The sequence below is a fragment of the Kogia breviceps genome, chromosome 9 (genome assembly GCF_026419965.1).
Source record: "Kogia breviceps isolate mKogBre1 chromosome 9, mKogBre1 haplotype 1, whole genome shotgun sequence".
In the NCBI taxonomy this organism is placed as follows: domain Eukaryota; kingdom Metazoa; phylum Chordata; class Mammalia; order Artiodactyla; family Physeteridae; genus Kogia; species Kogia breviceps.
The window spans coordinates 12,534,653-12,554,259 of NC_081318.1; the positions used below are offsets into that span (position 1 = coordinate 12,534,653).

Genomic DNA, 19,607 nt, shown 5'->3' on the forward strand with positions numbered 1-19,607 from the left:
ACTATCCAAGCAAGAAAATAATAAACATACATAATACTTAATTACATGCTATGCACTGTTTTCAGGTAGCTAGAGTAAGTCACTTAATTTTCAAACACATGAGGTGAGTTCTCTTATTGTCCCCATTTTTAAGGAGGAGGAAACTAAGGCTCAGAGATTCCCATAGAGCTAGTAATCAGTACAGTGAGGATTCTGCCCCAGGCACTCTGGCTTCAGAATCCATTGCCTTAACTAAAGACCTCAAAGATCACCTATTGATGACACCTCAATAAATACAAGGAAAAAAATGGGGCCTTGAGCAGTAATGTTATGTCAGAGACAAGATCTTAGATCCCCTCTTTCAGATTACACTGCATCATCTGCTCTGGTTCCTAATGATCCCTATAAACTCTCAAACCATGGGCTGCGCCTCAAACCAACAGATGTTTTATTGAGAACCCTCTGGGTCCCATTCTCTTCCTTTAACATTACTCCTCATTTATCTGTATAACACATTTTATCAATTAGGGATCTGCCACTATGGCAAAATGGAAAAAAATCCCAGAAGATAGTAACCTAGGATACTTGCATCCTTGCCATAGAAATGCTTTAAGCTAATTATGTGACATCAGGCAAATGTCTTGATCTTTCTGATCCTCAGGTTGGAAACAAATAAAGTGAGGAGGGACCAGATAGTCAATATGAATGAATGGTTTAAGGACCTGGGTTCTGGAATCAGACCTGGATTTGAATCTGAGGGCCACTGCTCATTAGCTATGTGACCTTAGGCAAGCTAATCTTCCTAAACTTAAATTTGCTCATCTGTGAAACGGGCATAACAATAGTACCTATTTCACAGAATTGTTACAGTGAGGAAGATAGTGATTATAAAAATGTAAAAATGCAGGAGGGTTTTTAAACGTTAGCTATTAATAGGGTCACTGCCCTATACATTACCCATACTTAGGATATTTTTATGAAAACTGCTATTCTTTTAATGTAATATTTAATACATATAAAAATACATGTAACATAGGTAAATTATAAAGCAAACAAAATAAGTACCCGTAATCCCACCACCCAACTTAAGTAAAACATCACCAGTGGTACCACGGCACGTGTGCTTCTTCTGTGTCCTGCCCCTTGTTCCTTCCCTCAGCTTCCTATGGTAACTCATCTTGAATTCTGTATTTATCATGTCTTTTTGAATAGTTTTATCATATATCTATCCATTAAAATATTGTATACTTGTTTGATTTTAACCTTTATAAAAATAACATGGTATAACAAATACCCTCTGCAACCAGAGGAACACCATGTTTATAAAAGCTATTCCTGTTACAGGATAACTGTAACTCATTTACCCAGCTGTATGATAATCTACTGTGTGAGCATTTATCCATTCTCTGTGGATGAACCTTGGGGTTGTTTGCAGTTTTATACTATTATGTACATTATTGCTATGAACACCTTTGGCCCTGTTTCTTGGGCGACATGGGTAAGCGTTTCCTATGGAGTGTACCTTAAAGGTGGAATAACTAGGTGAAATTTCAACAATATCAAAATGATTTCTCAAACAAGGCAAGTTAATCTCCCTCGAAAAGAGGTGCCAATTTACACTCCCCCCACTAGTTTCCATTGGTCCACGACATCCTCCTTCACACTTTGTTCTTTCAAATGTGTTAAAATTCACGAGCATGGAGGTCTTGAAAGTTCATCGCAGTTTCTGGTTTTCATTTCCTGGATTAATGAGGTTGACCACTTTTTCATATATTAATGGATTATATTTCCTTCTCTGTGAAATGCCTGTCTTTGACCATTTTTGTACTAAGCTGTCATTTTCTTATTGCTCCGTAGGTTTTCATATATTCTAGATCATAGTCTTTTTGCTTTGTAGGTCTTTATATGTTCCAGATTGTATTTCAGTTATATTATTTCAAATATTTTCTCTGCCAGTTTGTGATGTGTCATTTTGCTTTCTTTATGGTGATTTTTGGTTTAAAAAAAGGTTATTTTAAAGTTAAATTTATCACTCTTTTCTGCATTCAAGTTTTTTTTTTTTTTAAAAATAACACTCCACACCCCCAAATTATAAAGCCATTGTCCTTTATTTTCTTCTCCCCAATTTTTTTTCTAAAGAAGGGGGAAAGTTCCCCCTTAATTTTTACCTCCTATTGTTTATTTATTTAGGCCACCCCACAAGACGTGCAGGATCCTAGCTCCCTGACCAGGGATCAAACCCAGGCCCCCAGCAGTGGAAACACCAAGTCTTAACCACTGGACCGCCAGGGAATTCCTCTCTTCCAAAATTTTTTAGTTTTTCCTTTTACTCCTTAAATAACCAAGAATTGACTTTTGCATAAGGTGTAAGGTAGAGATCCAATTTCACTTTTTTCTATTGATTTATGGATGACAAATTTTTCCTAGCATCATTTATTGAATAATCTATACTTTACCCAGTCATCTAGAATGCCACTTTTGTCATATATACTTTCCATATATGCATGGTCTGTTTGTGGGTTCTCTAATCTACACCACTGTTCTATTTGTTTATTCCTGCATCCATAGTATACTTATCACTGTAACATTGCTTTCAAAAAAGAAAAAAAACAGTCTTGCCAACTGGCAGAGCAAGCTACCCATCTCACTCTTCCTCTTCAGGAACATGCTGACTGGTCTTAGACCTTTGCTCAACAATACACCTTTAGAATCAACTTGTCCAGTTGCCCCAAAACACTTATGGGAATTTTTGATCTGTAAACATCAACTTAGGGAAGGTTGACATCTTTACATTTTGATGCTTCCAATAAATCAAAATGGTGTACCAATGTGTTTAAGTCTTCTTTTAATGTATTTCAGTAAGTTTTATGTCCTCCATAGGGACCACACACCTGGAGACATTTTTCATCTTCTGATGCTCTTGTATACGGCATCTTTTTAAAACTACATTTTCTTTGCTGTTGACTTTGGTATACTGATCTTATTTCCAGCAACTCTTAATTACTCATCCATAGATTCTTTTGTATCTTCTATGTAATCACAGCCTTGTAACTTTCTTCCTTTCCTGTCTTAAAACTTTTCTTTCCCTTCCTAACTGTACCCTGATACAACAGATTAGTTCCTCCAAAGAGATACCAGAGCTCTCATTCTCTCTGCCAACACTCACAAATAAGAGGTCACATGAGCACACAGTGAGATGGTGGTCACCTACAAGCCAGGAACACAGGCCTCACGAGAAACCATGCTGGTACCCTGATCTTGGGACTTCCAGCCTCCAGAATAGTGAGAAAATAATGCCTGTTGTTTACATCTCCTAGCCTATGGTATTTTGTTATAGCAGCCCCAACTAAGACATCCAATGATGCAAATAAAAACTATGTTATACTTAGGATCTGGTTATTTTCCTGTGGGAAGTTTCCTCACTCCAGATTATCTAGTCTGCAATACTGCCAGGAGAAGCATAAGGGCAGTACTTCTGTTCTTAAGTGTTCCTTTATTTAACAGGGGGCTGTTAACTAAGGGTCCTCATTAGGGACTTCAAGCAAAATTAAACAATATTTATTTGATGAGAGAGTGTGCTCAAATTCATGCTTTTTAAGGCTAATTGCTAAGGTTTTGTGTGTCTTTGTTCCAATCCCCTCCTCAAATTTAGAATGAGACATAAGTTAAAAGCCTGAAGGACTGTGGGAGCAGAGGTGAGATTTTACTTCTACTTACAGTGGAAGTCATACAAGAGAAAGGCAAGAGTAATGACTTGATCAGGTATATGGAGATAAAGGTAAGAATGTATAAATTCATAAGGATCAGTTTTAACTGCAAAGCACAAATCAGTGGCTTAAACAAGATAGAGATTTATTTGTGTCTCCAAAAGAAGTCCAGAGTAAACTGTCCAGGACTGGTATGGTGGTTCCAGGTCATCACAGGTCCCAACTTCTTCTGTCTTCCATCCTGAAGACTGCATCACGCTCCAAGACCACTAGTGGAGATTCAGCCACAATGTCCACATTTCAGACAAGAAAAAGCCAAATGAGCGTTTAAAGAAGCACACAGGAAGAGCCTCCCAACAGAGTTAGTTCACTGAAGGAACTTCCCTGGAAACACCATCATATAACTTCTGCTTATAGCCCCTTAGCAACCCTTGACTGCAAAGGAGAATAGAAATACAGTATTTTAGCTGTTCACAGTCATCTCCAATAAAATATGGGTCCTGTAAATGTAGAAGGAGTAATAGATATTGGGTATCATATTAACAACGTTTCTTCTTCTTCTTTTTTTAATGACGTTTCTCATTTTCTGTATTTTACGATGCTTTGACATCTTGGGGCCTGGCAGACCCTGGGAGGGACTTTCCCCACTCCACCCCCAAATGACAGCTGATTCCTAGAAACAGTAAAGGACTTGCCCATGAACATGCCTTTGATATGCACACCAAGCAACCCTGAGTTCAGCCTTTGATATGCACACCAAGCAACCCTGAGTTCATACCCCTCATTAGCCTTTCATCAGGCTCCTGAAGTCCAGGACACTATTCCTCTGCCTGAAATCCCAGAGCAAGGTACCTGACAACTAGGGACCACCCCTATTACCCACTGCCTGCTGAAATGTATTCAAACCGTCCAATCCTAAACTCGCTCGGCTCTCCTATCCTGTCTCACCCATTCTTTTCCCATGAAAACAACAATAAAAGCTCTGACCCATGCTTTTCCCTTGCTCCTTCGGCCTCCTGACCTACTCTGGTACCTCTCCGTGTGGTCCTGGCATGGTGTGTTGCATGCCCTCCTCTTGAGAACTGTAAGTAATAAATTCTTCGTTCAAAAGCAGTTGTCTCTGTGTCTGTCATCATGCCATTCCTGATTGGAACAAATCCCATGTACATCATAAAACAGGTAGGCAACCGGAAATCCTCCCCACAATATGGTTTTCCACAACAGGAAGCTGGAATCCTGGCATCATCTGAAAGTTATCTCACAAAAATCTGCTTACAATGTGTCTGGCAGAAGAAAAATAAAGTCACTCTTGCCTCAGCGTCTCTCCTGAGCACCAGACTCGTTAACCTTCACCCTCCCAAATATATGCTAGAAAGTCTACAGTTAAACTATTTTCAAAACTAAACTCATTATCTTCGCTCTTCTCAAATCTGCGGCCACATCCGTGTTCCTCAGTCTCTAATAAAATGTCATCATCTACACAGCTGCCCAAGCAGAAGTTTCAAAATTATCTTCTGGAGTCCCACGAAGTGGCCTCTGGGATGCTTTCAGGCACCCGGGTAGACCCACGCAGTCCACCAGGGGGGTCACTAGAGGGCACCGAGCTCTAAATTGAGGCCGGACAGCATGACCGGGAGTAGGTGTAACACACACCGGATGCCAAGACTGAGGACGGACAGGAGGGGAGTGTATGATACTCCCTTGATGACTTTTTATATCGACATGTTGGAATATTTTATATACAGTGGGTTAAGTAAAATATTAAAATTTAGAAAAAAAAATTATCTTCTGATTGCCTTTTCTCTTACCACCAACACCTGTTCTGTCACCACTAGATCCTGGACAAGAGCTATGCGTTCTCGGTTATCTCCAACCCAGAGCCTGGCACAGGATCGGGCACACAGTTGGTACACGATGAATGAGGCAACGTGAATCCTAAACATCCCTCGTGTCACCTCTCATCCCCACTTTACTAACCTTCCCAGGCTTATTCAGTAGCTTCCTAACTACCGCCAGGCTTTGCTCCTAACCCTTCAACTGTCTTCACACACATTTCTAAAGCACAATTCTGATGAGATGTCCCTGTTTTAAAACATTCTATGGATCCCCATTGCCAAAGTCCTCTGCAAGCTTTCAACGCCCTTTACAATCTAACCTTGAATACCTTCTGTGTTTTATCTTTGAATGCTTCATATACTTTTAAGTTTCTGGACCTCCGTTCATGCTGTTTCCTCTGCTGAAAACTAACCTAACTATTCTCTTCTGCGCCCCACAGGACTGTTTCTACCATGACTAGAAGTGTCCCTCCCACCGTATCACACTTGTCTACACAACTCCTGCTTTTACCCCTCCCACCCGACCCCCACCACCCTACACTGCGAGTCCCTTCAGTGCAGGAGTCCTGTCAGATTCACCCCTACATCCACGCTGCACGGCTGCATGGCATATAGCAGGTGCCCACATGGCCTCTGAGTGCAAAAAGATGCCCAGGTTAATTGAAAACAGCCACAGAAGTTTAACAACAAACCAAAGGAAAAAAAATGACCAAAGTGGAATACGTACTCAGTAATCCACAGACATTAATAATTCAACAAAAAAAGGTCAAATATGATAAACTGAAATTAAAATGCTCTCCTAAGTATCTCCTGAGACTTGGTGAGACGGGCACGGTGACTGAAAGAGAGATACACCTTGTTTAAAATAACTGCAACGACAGTAATAACAGCCAGCATGTATTGAGCACTTGGTTCAGTTACGATGTGCTAAGTTACAGGTATTACTTACTGTGTTCTTCACGGTAGGCCTATAAAAGTACAACTACTATTATCCCTGTTTTACTCACAGGAAAACAAAACAACAAAAATCAAAGGCATGGAAAGTTAAGAAACTCACCAGAGTTCACCCAGCTGCTCCGAGTAAAGCAAAAATTCAAGTGCAGGCTTTCTGACTGCACAGCCTTAAGTGAACTATCATGACAGACCACCTTTTTCCCAAATGACTGGTACAGCAAAAAAACTAAAAAAGATGTACACTTATTTGGACAAATAGGACCCTAAGGTCCAAAGCATGGCAGAGAGCTAATGGATGAAGGGTAAAGAGAGGAAAAGAAAAATTTCAATATTGTGGATGCATGACTCTGACAGCCGAAAAAGCGACACATCATCCTATCACAGACTGTGGGGCTAGCACAGGGGCCAAGTACAGTAGTTTTGAGAGGGGACTTCAATGCTGTTGGTGCCTGCCAGAAGTCTCACTCTCTAAAAAGTGAGCCTGACAAATTCTTGAACAACCTTCCTGACAATTTCAATGCTCAGTAGGAAGGGAACAATTATAGGAAACAATAAAAGGAGCAGACACTCCGAATGTATTTTAACCAGTAAAGAGACACTGCTTGACAAAAAGGAAGAGGAATATGTAAAGATAACCTGGTAGAGAAATTAAGTGTGACTTATCTTCCTGTGGGATCATCGGACTGAAAATGAGAAAGAATAAAGAGGTAGAGCTATTTCTCCCTCACTGGTAATTCTCCCCCGCAACCAACACCTACTATGTACTGAACTCCTGGTGCAATCCAGATGCACCTTGCAGAGGGCGCTGGTCAGAAGTCAGCAGTGGGGTTTCTGGTTATGTAGGGCCAGTGCGAGTGGGAAGGCGGCAGGAAGGAGTCTGTAGGCAGAAGGCAAAATGCAAACTTCACGTGCCCAAGTTCAAACCCCAGGAGTGCCTCTCACAAGCTGCGTGACTTTGACACGTCTCTTAACTTCTCCATTTCAAGTTTCCTCACCTGTAAAACGGGGATAATACTACCTTCTTCTTAGGCTAACAGTTAAATGAGACAATGATAAAAAGCACTTAGCTCAGGGCCTTGTGTGCAGGTGGTGAGCACACAATAAATGTCAGCAGTTAATATGATTACTGTTACCTTGTAAGATATTTCTCTGTAGCGCATTAACCTTGGGATTATCTCTCATTTTCTACAATGATCTGCTCGCTGTTACTCCCACCAAATCTTCAGGGCACATAATGCAAACCCTGACAGCAAAATAAGTAAAGTGATTCTGCCCTCATTTTCATGTTGATGTTTCACGGCAATCCAACTGAACAACACACATTTACAAAGCCCTAAAATGTCACTGTGCTCGGCTGAGCTGGACAAGGGCGAATGGGTAGTCTGAGTAAAAGACAACAGTGCCTTCAAGAATTACACACTATCTTTTGGGAACAATGAGAAACTACCATTAATTTCCCCTAAATGAGCTACAAAGGTTAGACTGAAACCCAGTTGGCAATGACAAGTAATCCCCAAAACAGCCACAGAAACATGTCTGGTGTTTTCAGATGTCTTTGGACTGATCAATCATCCAGCGATTTTTAAGAAATGGATGACTCTCTGAGAACTGCACCTTGCAGCAAATAGTGGATCTTATCTGGGCTAGTCAGCCATATTCTGGGTTGTGTACGTTTGTTAAGAGGAGAATACAAGAAAAAAAGAAAAAAAGAAAAAAAAAAAAGAAATGAAGTGTTTAAGCATGAGGTGTTACGATACAGATAATGGGGGGAAAAAACATGAAAGAATATCTTGTTAACCTCTAGCACATGAAGTGGTACTAGCTTAAGGTGAATGAGGAGAGCAAGCCTGGCTTGGAAATAATGGAAAGATTTTTTCCTCCAAAATGTAAAGAGCTTTATTTACTTCTTATATAGGTAATACTCAATACTAAAAAAAAAAAAAAAAAAAAAAAATACAAAAGTGTAAAAAATAAGGAAAATCATACATAATCTTCTCAAGAGATCATCAGAGCATTTTGATTTTTCTCCTTCCAGACTCTTCTAAGTATATATTTATATCAATTACTTCTTTTTCAAATATGGGAATAACACCACACATGCTTTTTGACACTTTTTCTCCCACACTTCCATGGATCATACTCATCTTTCTACCTAACCCAGAATCCCAAAATCAAAGTCACAGGGCAGTTTTCTGCAGGTACATTCCCTGACACCATAAGAACATGAAAAAAGGAAATGCAGGACACAAAACTTGGACTAGAAGACCCCTATGGTCTGTTACTGCTATCAGATTCCACAGGTCTACTCTGAGACTAGGCTGGGAACAGTAGAAAGTTTCTCAGGAGACGGGGCTGCCTGCGGGGGAGGGCAGAGTTTATGCTCCCATAGCCTGCCTGGTTGTGGACCCTGGGTCTGCAGTATCACGTGCACGCTGAGGCCTCCGCACTGAACACCTGACTCTGAAAGCACTGCTGCCCAGCCTGAGCACCTCTCAAGCAATCTCCAGCGAGAGTCTGCAGAAGAGCCGCTCAGCTCACAGGGATCCTGGAGGACACACTCTTCTGCCCCTGCACCCTGGACTCAGAATCGCTTGGGGTTGGTAATTAAGCAGTTTTGTTCACCATGTCACTTTCCCAAAGCACAGACTCATCACTCAGTTTAAACAGGAATATAATCCACATTAACTTCTCACAACTTTGAAGGAGCATAAAAGTACCTTTGCTGAGGAAAAAAATAAAAAGTTGCCCAAAAGACAAAGTTTATCTATTTTACAATTTTGCTTAAGGAATGTGGCATAAAGGAGTAAAGACTACGTCACCAGACAGTTTTAATGTGGGAACTCAAGAGAGCAGACTTAATATGCTGATTAATGGTCCCAGCTACAGGGAAAAAAGAAAAAGATGGTTGAAAAAAAATAATTAAAATTTTAAAATAAATAAAGATAGCTGATATGAGGAAACAGTAATTAATTTTCTACTGTTCCTGGGCAAAAGAAAGGATAAAGCTAAGGAACTCCATTTTTCCTTAACCAAACTGTGAGTACAAAATGCTGCTGATGTGTGCAGAAAATACCTTAAAACAAAAAGTCAAGGGTCCATAAAATAACGTGTGAATTCTGAACCTGTTAGAGTCCAGCAGGATCTAGGCTACAGTTAGCACCACACTCTCTCAGGCAGAGGGGAGAGGACATGTAAAAGTAAAAGATGCATTAAAAAACTGAGTTTGTTTTATGTAATATTTACTAGTAAATTACTAGTACTCTGTCAGAATCTTATAATAAAGGTAACTGTGTGTACACAATTGTACACAGTATGTACATCAAGAGGCCATGTAGAAAAATAAGAGGAAAATGTCATACCTGGGGCGCTAAAACCTAGAGAGGCAGGGACTCCCCCTGCGAGCTCTGTATGAGACTAAAAGGACAGAGAATGGGGTTTAGAAAGATAGAAAATAGTGAAACCAGAGGCTATGTCATCACCTGGAGATGGACTACTTCATCCCTAGTTATACTTTAGGTCTTTACTGCTAGTAAACTCTGCTTCACAAATGTTACTAGTGAAACTGTCCAAAAACAGAAGATGTGAATAATGTAGGTTCATCTTGAAGCTATTTAGATTAGATATTAACCACTGTTCAGCAAGCCCCTACAATTTAGGCTAAAGCTTAACATCCCATTGGGATCGTTCATGTGTCAACATTTATTGCCTATTCTGTGCCAAGCAATGGTTAAGACGCAGGTACGTAAAGAAGATACAGTTCTTGCCTTCTAGTCTATAAACCAAACAGATAAGGAAATCAGTATTACAACCATGGGATAAATGTATGACGTACAGCAATGCTCAATAAACACTGAGTGGCTAAATCAATACTATAATACAAGTGTGCACAAACAAGGGGTCGGGGGGCCTTCCGAAAGGACAGTCATCCCTCTGCCGTAACACGGATGAACCTAACAGTTCACTATTTTGTGTACTTACACATAGAAACCATCTCTTAAAGAATAAACAACTAGTGAATACCATAACATACAGGAGCAGGCTTCCCTGGTGGCGCAGTGGTTGGGAATCCGCCTGCCGATGCAGGGGACACAGGTTCGTGCTCCGGTCCGGGAAGATCCCACGTGCCGCAGAGCGGCTGGGCCCGTGAGCCATGACCGCTGAGCCTGTGCATCCAGAGCCTGTGCTCCGCAACAGGAGAGGCCACAACAGTGAGAGGCCCACGTACCACCAAAAACAAAAAAAACAAAAAAAACAAAAAAAACAAAAAAACAAAAAACCATACAGGAGCTACCAAGGCTCAAGACACAAAAAGGGGAAGGAGGATGGCAGTCAGGAAAAATATTATCACTCATTTTACATAGAGTATTTTAATTCTTGTCCTCAGAAACTATAAAGACTATCAAGATTTGGAAACGAGACTGTACCAAACAATGGCCAGAGAAGAATCGTCCGCTCTATGCCTTCTCTTTCGTCTGGTCACTCAGAAATATAATGTTATCTGTAAAGAAGCCAAAGCATAAATGTTATTTTCAGAACGCTTTCTCCATCTCAGTTAATCATTCCCCTCTACCACATACATATTTTAGTGCTATTCACTGAAAAGACTTTAGACAAATTCTCAAAGTATTATGTTCTTGCTATATGGCTTGCTGTGTCCTTGAGAGGTATATACAATAGGCATAACGGAGCTAAAAGCTGGGCTTCAACTGTTTCTCGACAACTCAGACCTTGTGAGAAAAGGTGGGATACTTGTCATCTTCCCTGAAGATAGCTAAGGTCTTCTCAGCAATAACTTTCTACAACAGAGCTAGTCACAAATTCTGATGCTTGCAGTGCTCAGACAGATGCCATTAAACCAGGGAGTACATCCTCACAGAGAAAAGGATCCCGGCATCACAGTCCACAGGCTGGAGGGATGGAGAAAGGGCAGGGTTCAACAAACGGCCCCATCGCACAGACAGACTTATGTTTTTTAAGTCTGAACACTTGTATAGAACACATTTTATTTTTAAATTTTAAAACAGAATGAGTTTTATATATTCACTCTTGAGAAAATTTTTACTAATCAGTATATCAGAGAGAACATTTTTACCCCAAAATATCAGACATTGCTCTTAAAATATAGTGCAGAGTCAGTTTAGGACAAGCAAAGGAAAAGAAGTAGTATCTCCCGTATAACACCGAAAGACCTACATTCTTAAAACTTCAGAATTATTCAATAATGGTTGTTATATAGTAATTGAATATTTGTTGACGACTGTAGTCTTCTAAAACTAGAATGTTTTGGTACAGAATGGTTAGTATTTAGAAGAGATTATCAGAACTGACATCACTGTGTAAAAAAGACAAGCGTGCCACCTGCTGGTGGTTATTTTTAAGCTACATTGATCCAAAGGAGAAAAAAAATATGGCCTATAAAACAGATCAGCCAAATTAAAACTCTATTCCCTTCCATCCTAATGTCACTAAAGACCTGTTCAATTTTACTATTAGCCATAAACCTATGTTAACTGCTTAATCATTCATGCTAGTGAATACTAGTGACAAGAAAAAAAAAGGCAGATAATTTGAAATGCTTCTATTTGGCCTGGTTTATAACATTTGCACGATCCAAAATTTGCCCTCACAACAGGTTTACAGGGGAATATGAAAAGTGTTAAATGCTTCATAAATACATGATCAATAGATTTTAAACTGTCAATTATTTTATTCGAAAGCTTGACCTTCCACTGCTGAAATCACAAGGGTAGTTCTATACCATATACAGGTCTAGAAAAAAATTTGTGAATAGGTAGATGCATCTGGAGGTTCGACCCAAGGAGGAACAGGGCAGGTAAGAAGTAATTTACTAACAAAACACTCAAGAGGGCTTCCCTGGTGGCGCAGTGGTTGAGGGTCCCCCTGCCGATACAAGGGACGCGGGTTCGTGTCCTGGTCCGGGAAGATCCCACACGCCGCAGAGCGGCTGGGCCCATGAGCCATGGCCGCTGAGCCTGCGCGTCCGGAGCCTGTGCTCCGCAACGGGAGAGGCCACAACAGTGAGAGGCCCGCGAACCACAAAAAAAAACAAAACAAAACAAAAAAACAAACCACTCGAATTATGAAAGCAAACTGGTCAGAAAAAACCTCATCTAAGTTATCAAGGTCAGTATACTTTCAAAGAAACCAGTAAGAAAATATATGATTATTATTTACAACAAATTATAATTTATCCATATGGCACAGCAGTTAAGACAAACTCTGGAGCAAGTGAAAAGACAAAGAGGAAAATCTGTCAATTAGGAAACTTAAGTTGTCAGACTTTTCGCCTCTAGAATTGTTAGAAAATTCATTTCTGTTGTTTAAAAAAAGAAAATAAGAGACACTTAAGATACATATAAACCATGTAATATGATGTATGGACTGGTATGAAGCAGTCAAAGAAACTTCAATACTATAACATCTGGTAAAAAACATTTAACAATAATTTCTTAATATTAGGTGTGATAATAGCACTATAGTTATGTTTTAAAAAGGAATCTGTATCTTTCAGAGATACCTACTGAAATATTTACGGATGATATAATATAATGTCTGAGATTCCCTCAAAATAATCCAGGTGGGGTAAAGGGGGCTGGGGCATAGATGAAATAATATTGGCCATCTGTTGATAATTGTTAAAGCTGCATGATGGGAGTTTTCGTTTCTCACTATTCTCTCTCCTTTTGTGTGTGTTTGACATTTTCCATGATAAAAAATTAATTTTTAAATGATATCTAATTGGGGCATACCTCAAAAGTTCATAAATACTAAGATACTACTATAATAAAAGTTCTTTTAGTCCCATCTACTTATTTATCAAAACAAGGTTTCTCAGTTTTTATATCGCTAAAAAACAAGAGAACAGAATGAATACTTAACTAATTTAGCAATTTATCCAAAAGGCAAAAACTGCATCATCTATATCATTAACATATATTTTCAATAAAATTTTAGTTTGTATACATATATACTAAAGTTGTTTTGGTCAATTATGTTCTAAAAACAACTGTAATGATTACCCAATTCAAGGAGAAATCTAACATTTAGAGCTCTACTGTTGCAGACTTCTTTTTTTAGATATTTTAAAATTTCTGGGCTTCCCTGGTGGCGCAGTGGTTGAGAGTCCGCCTGCCGATGCAGGGGACAACGGTTCATGCCCCAGTGCGGGAAGATCCCACATGCCGCAGAGCGGCTGGGCCCGTGAGCCATGGCCGCTGAGCCTGAGCATCCGGAGCCTGTGCTCCGCAACAAGAGAGACCACAACAGTGAGAGCCTCGCGTACCGCAAAAAAAAAATAATAATAATAATTTAAATTTCTATTTACGCATGTACTTTTGTTACAGTTAATTGAATGAGTGACAAAAGAGTCTTGACTATACAATATATTAAGGTACACTTCTGAGGAGAAAATGAAATTGAAAAACAAGTTCAGAGAAAAGGGAATAATGTAAAATTTCCAAATGTTGAGGAGTTTGTATCTTTTTTAATGATGATGGATATCAAATTGCTATAATATTTAGATCCATTAATACCTTTGAGAGTAACATAATTTTACATTAAAAAAATTTAATGTCAACTTAAACATGTTCAAAGGGGTACATTATTTTCAAAATTCTTATAGAATTTTCAGAAAAGTTTGAAAACTCTGCTCTAGAGGATACCTTCTTAACCTCCTGAAGCTTCGTGTGTCCACCTTTTCTGTGTTGTTTTGTATTTTGTTTAATGAGAACAAAAATTTAAAACAAAATCATCATGTTAAGTATCAAACAGGTTCTGAACAAATCTGCACAAATGTCTAATGCCACTCACTTTAGTATAACTCTGTCTCGACACATGCTTCTCCCTGTTTAGGCCATGTCCTTCAAAAAGGTTTTCTAAGTCCAAATAATAAGTACTGGCATAGACAGTTCAACTGATAAGTTACTTGTGAACTAAAACTGTGAGTACAGAGATAATTTTCTAAAGGAAGAGATAAATGTAGAAACCTGGAGCAAGCCCACAAACCTCACTTGGAATTCTCCTGGTGAAGTGCCTTACAATCTCATTAGCATCAGTACTAACAGCCTCAGGTAAAGTTACAACATCGCCAAGCTTTCAAAAAAGGAAAGGAAAAAAAAAAAAAAAAAAGAATAGCTATTATCACAAGAGCCTTACCAGCTATAATTGTTGTTGCTTGTCGTCTCACATTATTTTTATCCATATATTCACCATAGTCTACTTTCCCTTCCACATAAATTCGAGACCTGATATAAATAAAATTTACAGTTTTTAGTCTGGAGATTCTAATGTACTTTACAGGAAAGAGTCAGGTCAGAGAGGGTAAGCATACATTAAGGATGAAACAGATAATCATACAGAACCTCATTTTTGCTACCACTTCTCAAAATTCAGAATTAAGAGTACTGAAACAGAGAGTTCCCTTGTGGCCTAGTGGATTCCTAACGAATCCTAGCTCTAGGATTCCAGGCTTTCACTGCCAGGGCCCAGGTTCAATCCCTGGTCAGGGAACTGAGATCCCACAAGCCAAATGGTGCAGCCAAACAGAAAAAGTAGTGAAACAGAATGTGCACAGACTTGCCACACCTAGGAAAAAGGACAATGTTTTCATCCTTGAGCTAACCGTGGTCCTTATGGAAGTTTAAAAAGGAGAAAAAAAAAAAAAAAAAAAAAAAAAAAAGCAACCTTAGACCATGAAGAGCAACCTAGTGGCATCCTTTAAATCTCTATGGTTAATTTCCAATGTGTTATTTTCTGTAACCTCTGATTTTGGATTCTCTAACAGATTTGTTAATTTTTTTCATTTATTTTTTCTTTTTTTTTTCTTTTTTTTTTTTTTTGCGGTACACAGGCCTCTCACCACTGTTGTGGCCTCTCCCGTTGCAGAGCACAGGCTCCGGACGCGCAGGCTCAGTGGCCATGGCTCAGGGGCCCAGCCGCTCCGCGGCATGTGGGATCTTCCCGGACCGGGGCATGAACCGTTGTCCCCTGCATCGGCAGGCGGACTCTCAACCACTGCGCCACCAGGGAAGCCCTCATTTATTTTTTAGTTAGTTCCTTTCTATATTAAGGTTCATAAACTTACTCTCTAAGTCTAAAGACTTAGATTATTAAAATGCAAAATTTTCAGCTTTAGTATTTCACTCAGATTTAATTACTAAGACTATACTGTATTCTCTAGAAGGCTGAACTAGAAGACAACTGTAACTCTGATTTCAAAGAGTAGAAAATGGCCATAACGACACCAATTTTCAGAGTCTAACACCACCAAAACTGTACAATACAGAAAACAGACAAGACTGGTAAAATGACTGGGTGCCAAAGGGAACAGTCACACAGATTCATCAATCAGTAGGTGAAATTGCATATAGACATTTTCCTTGAAATTTCCTGTTTATATGCGTATATATGCACGTATCATACATACATGACAATGGAGGTACATATGAAGAAAAGGTATGCAGTTATTATAAAAAAACAGAAATTTTAGTTACTGCTGAAATTATTTTACATGAAATGTTTTATTTCTATAAAACAAGTACATTTCTAAACATACTATGACTACAACTGCTGTTAAACACATCCTTTTGTCCTCTGTGGATTTGGAAAAGATACTTTTTATACGTAATCAATCCAAGCATTCCAAAAGGGAACTACTAAGCTTACATAAAATTATCAAATATGAAATAACCGCTGTGAATATTACCATAACAACTCACTGTGTCAGGCTTCCGACATTCCAGACCCTCTGTCAGTCCATCATGTGAAGCCAAGAGGCAAGACACCTGCCTTCGGGATTCCTGGCCGTGGAGGCATGGGAGCTCCTAACAGCACTGCTGCACTTGCTCACATGGTACTCGGTACCCTTTGCCTTCTCTCTTACCTCATCAGCTCCATTTGAGTACACATCCTCTTTGCCCTAAATTATAAGTTCTTAAAAGGCTAAACCATGTTAAAGCCTTTAAATTAGTCACGTATGGCAATGCACTATGTTTACAGTATTAAGCAATGCATGAATACCTCTTGGGTTAACACAGAGTAATTAGTGGTACTACATAAATAAAGGAGCTACGCAGTCCATGAGAACACGTTACCAGTTTCTTAAACCAGCGGTCCCCAACCTTTTTGGCACCAGGGACCGGTTTCATGGAGACAATTTTTCCCTGGACGGGGGTGGAGGGGATGGAGGGGGTGGGCGGGTGGCTTGGGCGGTAACGTGGGCCATGGGCAGCGGCAGGTGAAGCTTCGCTGCTCGCCCACCGCTCACCTCCCGCTGTGCAGCCCAGGGCCTAACAGGCCGTGGACTGGGACCAGTCCGTGGCCCAGAGGTTGGGGACCCCTGCTTTAAACCATTCCATCTGTAAGATCCTTCCTTCCTCAACTTACCCCTTTTTCACATACTGATATGCCACATCTCTCAGGCCTGGTCGGAATACTGAAATTCTGTGCCACGTTGTCTTTTGACTGACGTCACCTAAATCACAAGAATAGGGAATGTGGTTACAAATGCAAAAGACAAGTGCCAAAGGACAACATTTCCCAGCAAAACCAATGCCACAATTTCTAAAAGAGCAGAACAGAATTAGAGAAGGTCCTTTCTAAAAGTAGCTAATTAGATAATTCACGATAAATAATGTCTATTTACTGCTGATAAAATTAAGAGCCCGGGCTTTTGTACTCACCCATTTGTTGTGTTTCGTTTTCCCCTGATCGCCACATCTCATTTGTTGCTAGAGAAAATATTGTGACTGGGTTTTTTCCTTCTACCTGTCTCATGACAGGGTCCTGACCTACTCGACCAAGTAACTGCACACGATTCAGAGCTGAAAGGCAATGTGTAGATAAAACAAGACTGAGAGAAATGTCCAGGGAGGAACAGCTACAAACACTACTCCAACTTCAGTCTTGGCATTAAGCAAAACCCAAGTTCTAGAAGGTTTGAAAATAAGTTGAAGGGGCAAATTAGACAGAGGTTGGGAGGGAAGAAGAGGATTGGCAAGAAAGGAGAAAATATTCAGAGGAAGTAGCCCCACAAAACAAACATTAAGCTCTTTATCTAAATTCTTCTTTAAACTGTCTGTAGAGCTAAAAGAACAAATCTGAATATCTTTATAAATACAATGGACTATTTCTGTGAAACAACAGCTTTCACAAACATTCACTACTTCAGCCAAACAGCACATACCCTTGGAAGACTTAGATAACCAAACAGGACTCAAGGAAATTCTTTGGCAGGCAAGTAACAACAAGAGCGAGTAAAAACTGACTGGTAAAGGAAGAAGGGCCCAATTTACACGAGTCCTGCAGCCTGGTGGGGCAAGGCCAAGATCTGAGAGGCAAATATGAGTCAAGAGCGTGATGATCAACAGATTATCACCCAACGAATACACCTCTTGTGCAACACTGAGAATATTAGCATATTGCTATAAATAACACACTTTAAACTTGGAAATCAGCTACTACTTACATCTTTCGAGAACCAAACTGCCAGTTATTTCAGACTCATGTCTTACAAACTGACGAAGGACCTAAAGTGGAACAAATGAGTAAAACCGCTTTAATCCGGGGGGCAAGGCAAATACAAACAGAAGACCCATTCACACGTGGTCACCATCTAGTCAGTAGCTCCTATGGCATACATCCACACAAGACAAGAGGTGTGCCCATCACACAGAGCCAGGACCATGCAAACACTTAAGGGCAGCCTACTGCTGAAGCCCACAGGTACACAGGAGGTACTACACAGTATACCCAAGAGAGGTCATTTATAGTCCTCTCCCGCTTCTTTTGTGGCAATCTTCCTGATTATGGTGCCTCTGTGTTTGCACACAAAAGGTAAATAAATAAATACATGTTGGAAAAAGTCATGCTTTCGACAGACCAAAGAAAAAAGTCTAAGATAAACAAACATGGTTCTTTGATAAAGTGCAAAGATATGCCTGCCCAAATCGGTCTGTCAGACAAAGGGAATCACTGCCATGTAAAAGCAGCACTCAACGATAACAACAGCTATCATTACTGAGCACCCGCTAACTGCTTTACCTCTCATCAATTATTCCTCAGACTAAATCTATAAACTATGTAAAATTACCACCACTTTATAGATGAGAAAAATGAAGTTCAAAGAGACAGAGTAACTTGCCCAAAACCCTCCAGGAAATAAGTGGCAAGTCACGCCGAGATCCCAGGGCCGTCTGACCCCAAGGCTGCTGCCTCTTTAAGGACATTCTGTGTAAGGGCTACTGCCAAGATATGAGGACACATCACTGGGAGCATCACTGGGTTCAGAGAGCTAACCATTACATCGGAGAAACATGTGTCAAGTGGTGGCACCGTTAATAAGCGACCAATTAAAACAATACCCACTCCAGGGGTGGTACTTCTGGCTATGGAATCCTAGCGCTATGTTTGGGAGCAGAGAGTGGGTAAGAAAATAAAAATGTGAGTTACAACATATTAAAGATCAAACTGCTATCTGCTACCTGTGTCACGATTCCAGGAAGGTGCTAATCTGAGTGCTCAGATGAGCCAGAGCTCCTAAGTCTCATGGAACAACAGTTTGCCTCATTGGGGGCACACAAAAATCAAGACCTACTGGAGGAGCAGAAATGGGGAAAGAATTCATTTAGCTGGGATACCTTTTCAAATTAGACATTTAACTATTTTATACACGGCTTTAAAGATATCGTAATACTGTAGAATCGTGTATTAACACAGGAATAACTTTTCCATGCTTCACATTTCAACACATGAAAAAGTATACGTTTCAAAAGTACGTATAAGTTAGTACAGATCCAAGAATATAGGGCCAACTCTACAGCAGAGCGGGGGAAATGTGAACAGGTTTCACGGAGGAATTGCTTCTTCCTTATCTTCACAAGATGAGGAGTGAGAGAGGTGTTCTAAAGGAGAATCTATAGCACTTGGTGCCCAGATGAGCTTAAAAGCAAGCAAAAAGGGGTCTAGGCTGGCTCAAGGCTGGCGAGGCTGACTGAGGAGGTCAGGGGAGGAGTCTGACTGGGTGACATGAGAAGCAATCGTGGACCTGGTAAACGTGTGGTGATGCTGAGACTTCATCTGCTCTCCTCAGCACGAGGAGGCAGGGCGGGGTGGG

At 40.1% G+C, this 19,607-nt stretch overlaps 1 protein-coding gene across 7 annotated transcripts in view; it reads right to left on the reverse strand.

Moving 5' to 3' along the window:
* Positions 1-19,607, reverse strand: part of SSBP1 (single stranded DNA binding protein 1) — a 68,294-nt gene that overhangs the window by 47,481 nt on the left and 1,206 nt on the right. For 2 of the 7 annotated variants that reach the window (XM_067041967.1, XM_067041968.1), the window contains exons 3-7: positions 17,961-18,021; positions 17,176-17,316; positions 16,880-16,967; positions 14,651-14,739; positions 10,824-10,973 (exon numbers count right to left, since the gene is read on the reverse strand). In XM_067041967.1, the coding sequence (XP_066898068.1) occupies positions 10,930-10,973; positions 14,651-14,739; positions 16,880-16,967; positions 17,176-17,316; positions 17,961-18,021 (423 nt within the window). In that variant the 3' untranslated portion in view covers positions 10,824-10,929. The other 5 variants (XR_010842049.1, XM_067041971.1, XM_067041969.1 and 2 more) reach the window with 5 other exon arrangements.